The following is a 13,106-nucleotide window of genomic DNA, read 5'->3' on the forward strand; positions in this document are numbered from 1 at the left end:
ACAAGCGTTTTTGTTGAGTCTCTCCCTCCCTCTGCAGGGATTGCCATTCCCAGGCACTCCCTATTCCATTACCCCTGCACAAAACGAGGGGAGAAAGTGCTGAAGATTGACAAAAGAACGGATGTGGAACTGCTCAGCTGAAGGGAATTCTGCAGGAAAACACAGCCCCACATGAGAACAGAGCAGGGAATTCCACACCACCTGCTCCTGTGACAGCAAACTTGGCTCATTTTCCAAAAGGAAGGAGCTGCTCTGGCTTGATGGTGTTTGTTACCTCTAATATCCAATAAATTATGGGGAAATAAACTGTCCTCTGTAAGACAAAAGGGCATTTACACCAATTCTTGTGCCTGAGATAGGCATGGATATATAAATATATCTATATATTTGTATATACACCTTAATATATCTCAAATATTTTGCAGGGTCATCCAGAGTTGCTTCTGTTTGTGTGGAGATTTCAAATAAACTCTTTTTTTTATTTTTCCTTTTATAAAACAAGATGTCTACCAAAACACTTTTTCCAATTAAAGTTTATTCTTCTGTAGAAAGTCTTTAGATTTGTGGTATATTCAAATCAGACCAGTCTGTCACTCATTTAATGTTGTGTGTTATTAATTTGGAGATGTCACCTGGTCCAGTGGAAGGTGTCCCTTCCCATGGCAGGGGTGGAAGGGGATGGGCTCTAACGTCCCTTCCAACACCAACCATTCCATGGGAATCTGGAGGCAGAGACTGGAATCCAAGGAGTGCTTTTCCCAGAGCAGTGAAGGAGGAGGAAGAGGGGGTTTAACACCCAGGTATTAAATATTTACATTTTCAACTTAGTGGGGTACAAGCATGAAAGTTCCCTTGCTGTCCCCACAAACCAAAAAATCATGAATGTCCCTGTGTACAGTGACATTCCCAATGTTATTTTATGCTGGGAATGCTGCACCTCAGGGATTTTTCTGTGTTTGGCCAGTCCCTACCTGTCTGCAAGGACCAGGGTTAGTAGCAGTGCATTACAGCAAGTGACTGCCTTAATGAGTTTTAAATTACATATTGATTTCCTGCTTAGTGCCTTCCCTCCCCTCCCCTCCTGCTTTGTTTCTCCTCTTTGCCATTCCCAGACAACAGTCTCACTTCCCAACATTTTTGTTCAGCATTTTCATACTCCTTGCAGACAGGGCAGTGTTTGTTTCCTACCAATCTTTTTCCTAAATACCAGCCCTGGGAATGAGCTGTGTCCTGCTCAGAGAAGAAGGAATGTGGTGGGAAAGTAGGATCATGCACATACCACGGGTGACTGCTGATTTAACGAGCTGGCATCAAGAAATCCCTTCATAGGTCTTAACTTGCTTTTTAAGGTGCCAGTGTGGATTCTCAAGAACACTAAAATTAAACCATCCCTCCCAAATTGTGCTTTCTTTGTGCAGAGGAGGGATGCCAGGGTCCTGTAGTGCTTTTGTGCTGCCCCACGGGGGCAACAAGGAACAAAAGCAAGAAAAAGTGGTAGATAAAGATATCTATGGTAGGGAGACAGCTTTGGGGGTGTTATACTTTGCCTTTTGCTCTGTTTTGTAAATAAATCTGTATAAAAATAGAACAAATCTGCAGCCAGATAAGCAGTGGCACAAAGGCTGCTTTGTAGTTACTTGTAAATATGTAGTTGTTATTACCTTACTGACAAAATAGACAGCCCAGGTATTTGAAAATGAGAAATATGGAGAACCCATTTCCCAGATTTCCCATTTCCATATTTTGGAGCATGTCTGATCGTTAGTAGGAGCCTGGATTTGAGTTAATGGCAGCCTGGATTTATGTGGCTGGAGCAGTGAACTGGGGAAGGTTTTAAGATGCTGCAGTTTGGCCCCACTTGTGGGATTGTGCCTCACATTTAAAAGGTGATTTCATGACTTCTTACAACCACTTTGTGGGAGGTTTACTGCTCCATTCCTGAACCTGCATTTGGGGATTGCACTCATGTTCTGCATCCACTTCTGTGAAAAGGTTAGAGGTGTTTTAAGAAGCCATCAGATGTAATCTTCAATTATTTATCTGTTTACAAGCAAAACACGTCTGGGGCTTTGGGCTCTGCTCAAAACAAAGCCCAGGACTTGCTCCAAATATTTGTTGTCCAAAGTCCCTCTGTGCTGAAAACCTGAAAACTCCATCTCTGCATCTGTCCAGCATTAAATTCTCTTTGATAGCAATGGCTGGATTGAGGACCTTGGAGAGAGAGAATTTACAAGGGCCTGGAGGGTCAGGACACAGGGAATGGCTTCCCACTGCCAGAGGGCAGGGATGGATGGGATATTGGGAAGGAATTGTTCCCTGTGAGGATGGGCAGGCCCTGGCACAGGGTGCCCAGAGCAGCTGTGGCTGCCCCTGGATCCCCAGAAATGCCCAAGGCCAGGCTGGACATTGGGGATTGAAGCAGCCTGGGATAGTGGAAGGTGTCCCCACCCATGGCAGGGGTGGAACAGGATGAGTTTTAAGGTCCTTTTCAACCCAAACTACTCTGGAATTCCATGAAATACCTGATCTCACCAGATACTGGAGTATCAAGAACTTCAAGTCCCTTCCCATCCTCTTAGCGTCTCATAATGAACATGCCTCAATTAACACCAAGTTCAAGCCCTTGTGATGATGCTGATATGGCCAAAGTGGTCCCTTGAATTTTGTCTGTGAGTGGGTGCAGAGCTGCTTTACACAGGGCATTGTCTGAAGCTGCACAGAACAGGGCCTTGCTCACATGGCACAACTGCATCTCTTTCCCATTTAGTGCTCAGCAGGCCCTAAAGTAGCTCATCCTATAAATTAAGGGATAATATTCATGATGGAATACACGAGGCAATAAATGACAGGCAGATGATTGAACTGATCAGTTGAGACGGAAGGAAAGAAATAAATCTGTTTACCAGCACTGTAGCCCAACCCCGGGCTTGTTATTCCATTAGTGTCACCAGAAATGAGAAATATTTTGGAGGCAATCCAGCTGATTTTTTTTAACCTTCCTGTAAGTTTTATGAGGCTGCTCTGTTCTTTAAATGGGAAAAGATGTTTGTTGTGTGGCTCTTCCTGTGCCCCCAGGCTCCCATTGGCCTCCTTGGCCTCAGGACACTCTGCTGGCCCAGGGACAGCTCGGTGTCCCCCAGGTCCTTCCCCACAGAGCTGCTCCCCCAGCCTGTGCTGGTGCCTGAGCTGTTCCTCCACAATCACTGATGAACAATTTAAACAATCCTGGGACCAGCATTGAGCCCTGGGGACACCTCCAGAGACAGCCACCAACCACACCCTGTGCCACTGATCATGACGCCTGTGATCATCCAGTCCTCAATCACCTCACTGCCTCCTCATCCTCATTTTTTTGGCATTGTTAGAACTGAAACCTTCTGGGTTTTTATTCTTGTTGCTCTTTCACTTTGAATCCTTCACCTGTGACAATGGCTTCATTTCACCACACAATGTCCTCAACAAAACTCCAAAGCAATCCAATCCACAACCCACAAAGAGAAGAAAATCACTTCTGGAAACAAGAAAAGGCAAAATAATAAAAAAAAAAAATTGCTGGTAATAAGAAGAGGAGGACACAGCATAAAATATGCAGAGACCTTACAGGCCCCATGATACAGAAATTCTCATTTTTTGTGCTTAGAAATGCTTTACTCGCTTAAGAGCAACTGTTTCTGTTAACAAACCCTATTACCACAAGAGTTGCGTCCAAATGCTAAATCCTAATAATTTGAACTGCAAGGATTTTTCTTTTTCCAGTACTGGGATTTATCTGGATTGTGAGGGGATGCTTGTGTGTACAACAAGAAGCAAAACAACTCAGCCCTCCCAGACACCCCGTGGCTTCTTGCAGCTTCAGGGGAAAAGTTAAGAAAGCAGTCAAAGGAATATGAGAATGGGGAAAAGAGAAAAAGTCTTGGTCTGTTTGAGGTGGTGGGAAGAAATGAGTGCCACTTAAGACTATTCCTCCTTGGAAATACTTGAATGAATGCAACAATTATTGTTCTATGACTCCTTGAGAGGGGTTGAGTCAGGTGGGGATCAGGTTCTTCTCCCAGAAAACAACAGGACAGAAGGAAAGAACTTTAAACTGTGCCAGGAGAGGTCCAGGCTGGATATTTTCTTCACCCAAAGGTGGCCAGATATTGGAAGGGGCCACCCAGGGCAGAGGTGGGGTTATAATCCCTGGAAAAAGTGTGGATGAAGGCGCAACAATGCTCAGAAGAAGTGTGGATGTGGCACATGGGGACACAGTTTAGTGGTGCAGGGATAATGGTTTCACTCAGTGATCTCAGAGGTCATTTCCAGTTAAATGATTCTATGAATTCATTTATTCACCTTTGGCTTTCTCTGCCAAAGGAGCCCTAGGACATCCTTACAATGCAAGGAGCCTTTTGGCTGCAGCAGAGGCCAATAACTTCTTCCATCCCCACGTGAGGGTACAGTTGAAGTTATTCCTCCTGCAGTGAAAGCCCCGCTCTGCAATCTGTGCCTTGACCTAGTCCAGGGCAGGTTAATACAAACTATTTGTAACTTGTCATGCCAAGGGCTGAGAGTCCAAAGAACAGCCCAGTGTGCATCCACATCGTGCAGCCACAGGGAGCAGGGGGCTCTGGGTGTGCTTATTCCATTGGATATCACACAAATGATGGACGACACCATCAGACATCCATAGCTGCTTAACACAATTCCATTACCCAGGAAAAATTACAGTGCTTGCAGTGAAGAGCCGGGCCTGGAGAAATGACAAATGTGAGTGGAGCAGTGGGAGCCGCAGAGGGCTGGAGAACTCAGTAATAACACAAATAAAGTCCTGAGGGTTGGAGGGGCTGGATCTGGGATGGTGACATCAGCTTGGCCCCAGCACTGCCTCCCTCTAGTTCAATTTTGTGTTCTTGTGTTGGGGGCTGTGGGGCATCTACACTTGGTTTAGTTCCTATTTGGGCTCTCAAACCCTGTATTAAAGTAATTACTCAAAGACCAGCCTCTAAATAAAGGGAAAGCTCAGGAACTACTCAGAGGAAACACATCCAGTTCCTGCAGCAGGAGCAGAAGATGCTGAGTGGGAGGGAAAGGGTGACCTGTTCTTGTTCTTGCTTGGTTTCAAGAGTCTGCACCCTGCTCCTGCTGCTCTGACTCTTGGATCAGCCTTCTGAGGTGTCTTGAGGATCCTTCCCATCTCAGACAGGGACAGCACAGGGTTCTGCCTTCACCCTCCACCCTGTGAATTTTGTATCTGGTAAGTTCATCTTTAAGCTCAAATTAGACCATCCAGACACCTCTTGTGACCAATGTTCAAAATATCTGCCACCTTACATAAAACCTGCTAATGACATCTGCCCAACATATTGAGATATTAAATCTGGCTTTTCCACAAGTCCTCCTCCGTTCTCTCAAGTGCCACTCAAAATTCCCCTGTCCCACCTCTCACTCCAGGCTGGAAGCTAAGCATCATCTTCATCTTACCATTTAAATAATATTTGATTATGTCCCCTGCTCTGTTGCAAAACTCAGCCTGTCACTGAGTATGAAAACACCCACCTTAAATTGGATTTATTTTCTTTCTCACTTAAAGTATCCCCTGCTTGTCCTCCCTCCCAGGCCCTGTTCTGCCCCCAGCCAAACACCTTTTATTCTAAAATTATTACTTCTGGGTCCATCCTGGTACTCCAGCCTCTCCAAAGCATCATCATGCTCCCATTTTGTTGCTCATGTGTGGAAAGAGTTTCCAGCAGAGCAAGAACTGATTTTTTGATCCTATTAATCCCCTCCTTAAATTCCTTATTCCCTTCTTTGAATGTGCACAAGCTGCTGGTACACTGAGGACACCAAGCTGAACTACAACTTTCCCTGACATTAATTGATACAATCAACCACACAATCAAACAGACAACAGCTTTTCTCTGAACACAATCCTACCTGAAAACCTTTAAAAATCCCAACAAAAACACCCAAACCAACCCAAACTATTCTTTCAAAAATTCAGTGTGCTGGGAAAAGGTTTCTTTTAGGAAAAAAACCTGAGGTTTGAGCAACTTGCTCTGTAAGAGTCCAACAGAAGCAGCTCAGGGAATGATGGAAAAGCTGTTTCCTGTCAATGACGTGGAATGTGCTGGGGAAAAGCGCAGATTGCTCAGGAACAGGTGACCTGCACCTCACACTAAGACATTTTGCAGACAGAGAGGCATCATAGAAGCCTTCTGGCATTGTCACCAGAGCTAATAATGGGAGACATTTACTGTTCTAAAAGAATTGTGAGCTCAGTAAAGACTGACAAACAGAATTACTCAAAACCAAGTGGCAATTCAAGCACCTGCAGATACAGAAGAGGCTGAATCCCTATGACTGCCAAATGCTTTTCATAGACACATTTAAACTGAACATTTGTGGGCTGTGCTCTTGGTCCTGCTACAATTTTTGCTCCTTCTCTAAAGTCTGAGCAATTGAAGTCTCTTCTCTCTCACCGTTCACAAAACTCAAGCAACTGCTCAAAAGGACATAATGACTGACAGAGCTGAACCTTTGGGTATGCCAGGAGTAGGATTAAGGCATCTGAGCTCTCCTCTGTTCTTGGACACAGGCAAATGAGGATGAGGAAGTGTTTTAGTCCCAGCTAAAACACTTTTCATTTTTGGATCATTCCCAAACAGACACCACCACCCCTGGATGCCTGGGGAGGCCCCTGAAACCCTGAGGTGAAGTTGTAGCTAACTGCAGCTCAGGCTGCAGGACAATAAATCAGGCTGCTCCTTTGCAGAGCTGGATTTTCCAGCAGCAGAATCTGGAATCCAGGAAGTGCTGTGCCACACCAGTACTCAATACACCCCAATGGGTCTTAAAATCACAATTTGTGGGCTGAAAAGTGATCGTGTCACTTTTGCAAACAATTCCATCAGGGGTTTATTTCAGCCTTTTAGAGATTCTAAAGGACAAAATATTTGAATTTGTGTCCAGTGTACATTGATTTCATAAATCCAGGATTTAGCTATGTAATTGCACATGGGGAAAACAATTACAGCTGTTATAAATTGTGCATTTAACAGAACAGAATAAGACTCATACAAGTGAGACACAGGAGAGCAAAGAGTCCTGGTGATTCCTAAGGACACCTGCATGGTGACAGAATAGCCTGGCATGACTGGGAGAGGATGCTGCCTTCTGTTGCCACATTTCTCTTCACAGAGAAAAGCAAGGCACAATTCTTCCCAAGGATTTTTGAGATTCACATTCTCTGAACACCAGAGAAAGAAAACATAATGCTTATCTCATTTGCTGTGCCTGTGTTGTGCCAAAGTAGAATGCACTATGGAGATTGTTCACCCAAAGTGAGGATGTTTTGCTGCCTTGGCCTATTAGGGCCAAGAGTGCGTAAGTGTTGGACTGTCTGCTGATAGTCACGAGAGAGTCGTGAGACTAGTGCAGTTCTGTGCAGCTGTGTGCAGAGTGAGTGCTTGGCAGATTCAGTTTAGATATAATGTGTATAGTATAGTATAGTATAATAAAGTAATTAATTAGCCTTCTGATAAGATGGAGTCAGAGGCATCATTCTCTCCCCTTCGTTGGGGGTTGCCTTTGCTTCGATAGCTGGCTGAGGAGTGACCCCTTTACCTTGACTCTGACGGTGACAGTGGCCAGCCCAGGTGGCATGGTGCCCTTGCTGTCGAAGGCTTCCACGAGGAAGGTGAAGGTTGCCTCTGTGTCAGAGAAGGATTCATAATCCAAGGATTTCCGGAGCGACAGCTCTCCCGTGTGCTTGTTCAGGGCAAAATGCTGCCGGGCTTCCTCAGTGCGGATACGATAGTTCACATCTGCACCCAGGTCCACGTCCTTGGCCTGCAGGGAACAGAGAGACAACAAACAAAATCCATCCTCACAAAATATCCCTCTGAGGCTTAAAGGGCAAACTGTTGAGAACATCTTGAGTTCAGTTGCGTTGTTGTAATTGTATTCAATGTGCACAGACGTGAGGAATGAAAAATTCACTGAAGGTTCAGGCCATGTGAAATGAGCACAATGTTCTGGGAAAATGGCAGTGGAAACTGAAGCTGATCTTAGCTCTCCTCCCTGGGCACCTGCTATTGGCCACTGCCAGGATGACAGAAGCCCAGGATGGTCTGGGTTAGAAGGGACTGAAAAACCATCCAGTGCCACCCCCTGCCATGGGCAGGGACACCTTCCACTATCCTAGGCTGCTCCAAGCCCCATCCAACCTGCCCCTGGACACTTCCAGGGATCCAGGGGCAGCCACTGCTTCTCTGGGCACCCCAAGCCTCCCCACCTTCCCAGGGAACAATTTCTTCCTAATATCTGATTTGTATCTCTCCTCTTTTAAGTTTTAGCTTAAAATTCTTTCCCTTGGCCTATAGCTGTCTGCCTGTGCAGATGGTGGCAGTGTAGGGTTTGCTGTTTCATTGTTTGTTTTTATTAATTGCTATTATTTCCTAAATAACCTTATCTTTAAAGGGTTTTTTGGTACCTGGATAAAGGCCAAGCATCTTTCAGAATCACAGAATCATGGAATCCCAGAAGGGTTTGGGTTGAAAGGGACATCAAAGCCCATCCAGTGGCACCCCGTGTTATGGGCCGGGCCACCTTCCACTATCCCAGGCTGCTCCAAGCCTCATCCAACGTGGCCTTGGACACTTCCAGAGATCCAGGGGCAGCCACAGCTTCTCTGGGCAAAAAAAATTTACTCCCATGCTCCAGCTCACAATTTTTTATTGCAGTCTCACTGCCGAGTTAAATAAAAACCCTGAATGAGGCAGAACAAACACGCACCGCCTTCACTCACCACTTCCTTACCTCCAGCTGCAGGAAGACAGTTCCTGGTGGGAGATTCTCTGGCACACAGACAGTGTAGGAGGCGTTGGTGAACACGGGGCTATTGTCATCAATATCCAGCACCTTGATGGCCAGGGTGAGCGTGGAACGCCGGGGGTCCACAGCTCCGTCGGTCGCCTCCACGATGAGCTCGTAGTGATCCCTCACTTCCCTGTTCAGCTTCACTGCTGTGTAAATGCTGCCATTGGAGGTGATCCGGAAAAGGTTGTTGAAGTTGGCCAGACTGTAATGGACTTGCCCATTAACTCCAGCATCTGCATCTGTAGCCTGAAGAGACAGCAGGAAAAGCATGGATTAATGCACAAATTGCAAACGTCTGAGGGAGACACCCACAGGAGAGAAATCAGGTGAGGCAAGGAAGGATTCTGCCAAATCTGTGGTGTCCAGGAGGGCTTGTCTGGGGCAGCCTGCCTCTGTCTCAGCTTTGACTGAAGACAAAACATCCCACAGAAATAAACGGCTCCATTCCCAGCGACAGAAGCCAGGCTAACTGGATCCCTTCAGGAGAAAAGGCACATTTGGCTGCTCACCCTTGGAAACTTTTGACAGGACAAGAGGACATAGCCTGAAGTTGTGCCAGGGGAGGATCAGCTTGGACAGCAGCAGGAATTCTTCCACAGAGAGGGTGCTCAGGCCTTGGCAGGGGCTGTCCAGGGAGCTTTGGAGTGCCCATCCCTGGAGGTGTCCAAGGAGACGTGGACGTGGCACTCAGTGCTCTGGGCTGGGATCAGGCACAGGCTGAACTCAATCCTGCAAGTTTTCCTATCAAGGAGACCTGGACGTGGCACTCAGTGCTCTGGGCAGGGATCAGGCACAGGCTGAACTCAATCCTGCAAGTTTTCCTATCCTAAATTATTCTGGGATTAATTCTGGGATATCAATAGAATCCCGGAGGATAAATTTGATGCTTGTGAAGCCAAGCCCTCAGATAATTCTAATGCTGAAGGATCTTCAGGATTGGGTGGTGTCTGAGAGGAATTTTTATTTAACACAGAACCAGTGTTTCATTGCTGCCCAAATCCTTATGGAATATTAATTTAGATGAAGGATGGATGTTGAAGGATCTTCAGGATTGGGTGGTATCTGAGAGGAATTTTTATTTAACACTGAAACCAGTGTTTCATTGCTGCCCAAATCCTTATGGAATATTAATTTAGATGAAGGATGGATGCAGACAGACAGAAGAGACACATGAGTTAGAAAGTTTCTTTCCACTTAACACATTTGTCACACTCAGTGATATTTTCATCACTGCTTTCTGAAGAACTACTTAAATTTGTGTTTTGTTCATCCTATTCTTCAAACCCAAACATTGTCCCATTTCGTCCTTATTCTTCTGTGCTCACAACAGATCATGATTGCCACAGAAAAGCTCCGTTTCTTTAGCTGGTATCTTTGTTCTCACACACTGAATCAAGCCTCAGATTTCAGTGTCAGCCAAATAATTCTTGTTATCACATAATTATAGGGATGGACAAAATTAATAGGTTTTCATAGAGCTCTCAGGTTGAAATGCTGACCTGTTATTTTGCCTTCTCTTAATTAAATTAGGGCATGATGAACAAGGTTACATAAATTATACAAAGGGCACTCTGCCCTACTCTATTCTCATTTATTTGCCTTTATGAATGACATCTGTGAAGATCACAAGAGATTTGCATGTTTTGTTTTCAGAACAGTTGCCGGGAATGCTTAATTCTGGTGATGGTGTTCATTGTAAGGCTTGGTAATGAAACCATTTATCTTGCTAGAAATCAATTAAAAGTTAATTAAAATTGCTAATAAGGAAAACAATCACTGTGTTTCTTCCCTGCATCATGCCCATGTGCTAAGGGGAGTTTGCTACAACTTCATCCTGACTGGTCCATAGGCATACAGCATCCTTCTAATCCACATCTGTCAGCTGGATTTGCTTAATTTCCAATCAATTCAATTTCCTCTGTAGAAATAACAGATCTAAAAAAAAGAACAAAACAAACAAACCAAAAAGCCCCAAAGGAATCTCCACGAGTTATCTGAAATACGCCTATAATTGGAAACTGTGACAAAAAATTCTCATGAGACAACAGTTTTCCAACAAGTTTGTTTGGAAGCATATTTTAGAATAGATAAACTTCTTTAGGAAAGGAAATTAAAATTACTTTCAAATATATGGTAGGCTTTGCAACTGTGTTCTTAAAAACATGACTATGAATGTTGCAAACTCATTTGTGCACATCCTTAGGCAGAAACACCTTTGCCACGTTCTGCAGGACTGATTTGGTTCACAGAATTCCAGAATAATTGAGGTTGGAAAATCCCTGCCAGCCCATGGAGTCCCAGCTGTGCCTGGTTTGGGGTTCTGGACAAACTGACTGAGGATGCACTTGCTCCTCTCATCCAGATCCTCGATGAAGATATTAAATAGATATTTCTATAAAGAGTAGCGAGCAAAGCATCATTATTAAATCCAATTATTTAATTTGGATTCTATCACCATAACACTAAAGAATAAACATTTTTATTCTAAGAATAAGAAAGAACTAACATTTTTATAATTCCAAACTTGAAAAGAGATAATGCTCTTTTTATGGATAAGAACGAAAAAGAGTTTAGTCTGTTTCCTAAAAGAATCCTTCTCAAGGGTGCACAACTGTTCCCATATGGAAATTTCTTTTTATGGATAAGAAAGAAAAAGAGTTTAATCTGTTTCCTAAAAGAATCCTGTCTCAAGGGTGCACAACTGTTCCCATATGGAAATAGTTTCCCAGAGCCTCTTGGAACCTGTGGGAAGCAGCTCCTTAGACAAGGACTTGCTGTTGGTGTGGACACTCTCTGTCGTCCTTTGCAGTCATCACTTTGTACCAAAATTGACAATTTTAACCCAAATTTCATCCCCAGATCTGTCACCAACAGGTACAAGACTTGCCAGGAAGCAAGGGAACAGGAGGTGTGGAAAATAGGGAGTTTTCATGAAGTTGTGCTTCAAAAAAAACCAGCCCTGGTTGAATTTATCCCAACCCTGACAACACAAACCTGTGATGTCCCAATAAATTTAGTCCCATTTGGTCATTACCAACACTGGTCTGAATTCCCTGAGTGAACAGGTACAGAGGTGGAGAGACACAAGGAAACAGTTCATTCCCATAGAACCTGAGTCCTAAAGAAAGTCCCAAAGCCAAGGAGAAAATGGCAGGACTAAAAAGAGGCAAGCGCACATTCCTGTGCCCACTCAAGGCTTTCCACCACAACCCGTCCCCAGTGATTTGCACAAATAATATAGTGAGAGTCCTGAAGTTTTGGTAGTTAAAGCGCCACCAGATGACAGCAGACCCCAAAAGGAGCTGCAGAAGTATTTACAGGCAGAAGGCTCTTCACAGCCTTGCAGAGGTTGCTCCTACCTGACAGGAGGCAGCAGAAGCAGCAGCTGTGATTGCTGGAGGAACACAACCCTCAAAGGCCACTGGTGACACAGGCACCACAGAAACTGGGACCAAAAGAACCCAAACCAGATTATAAAAAAAAACCAAATAAGAAGAGAGAACTAACAAAAAGAGATAAACTACAAAAGGAATAGAAGAGTTCTAAGACACGGCCATAGTATCATTGAATCTCAAATGCTAGCCCCACCCTGTCCATCTCACTGACTCCCAGAATCCCAGACTGGTTTGGATTGGAAGTACCTTAAATCCCACCCAGTGCCACCCCATCCCTGCCATGGGCAGGGACACCTTTCACTATCCCAGGCTGCTCCAAGCCCCAAAGTCCAACCTGGCCTTGGACACTTCCAGAGATCCAGGGACAGCCACAGCTGCTCTGGGCACCCTCTGCCACCCTGCCAGGAAAATATTCCTAATTCCCAAAATCCCATCCATCCCTGCCCTCTGGCAGTGGAAACCATTCCCTGTCTCCTGTCACTGCAGTTCCTGTTGCAGGGTCCCTCTCCAGCTCCCCTGTGTCCCTTCAGGCCCTGGAAGGAGCTGTGAGGTCTCCCCACAGCCTTCCCTTCTCCAGGCTGAGCATTCCCAGCTCTCCCAGCCTGGCTCCACAGGGAAGGTGCTCCAGTCCCCTCAGCATCTCCATGGCCTCCTCTGGACCTGCTCCAACAGTTCCATGTCCTTCTTATTTTGGGAGAACCAGAACTGTGCAGAGAATTCCAGGTGGGCTCCTGAGCAGAATAGAGGGGGGAGCATCCCCTCCCTCCACACTGTGGGATGAGCCCAGGATACATCTCGTGGTGTTTATCCAGAATCAGGAAAAATGTGTCCATGCAAACAGACAGAGCAAGT

General features: G+C 45.2%; 1 protein-coding gene across 1 annotated transcript in view; it reads right to left on the reverse strand.

Moving 5' to 3' along the window:
• Window positions 1–13,106, reverse strand: part of PCDH15 (protocadherin related 15) — a 369,222-nt gene that overhangs the window by 84,750 nt on the left and 271,366 nt on the right. The window contains exons 20-21 of the mRNA XM_041404901.1: window positions 8,800–9,105; window positions 7,606–7,830 (exon numbers count right to left, since the gene is read on the reverse strand). Coding sequence (XP_041260835.1) covers window positions 7,606–7,830; window positions 8,800–9,105 — 531 coding nt within the window. The remainder of the gene's footprint in view (window positions 1–7,605; window positions 7,831–8,799; window positions 9,106–13,106) is intronic.

The sequence above is a fragment of the Onychostruthus taczanowskii genome, unplaced genomic scaffold, assembly GCF_017590055.1.
Source record: "Onychostruthus taczanowskii isolate IOZ18803 unplaced genomic scaffold, ASM1759005v1 scaffold22, whole genome shotgun sequence".
In the NCBI taxonomy this organism is placed as follows: Eukaryota; Metazoa; Chordata; class Aves; order Passeriformes; family Passeridae; genus Onychostruthus; species Onychostruthus taczanowskii.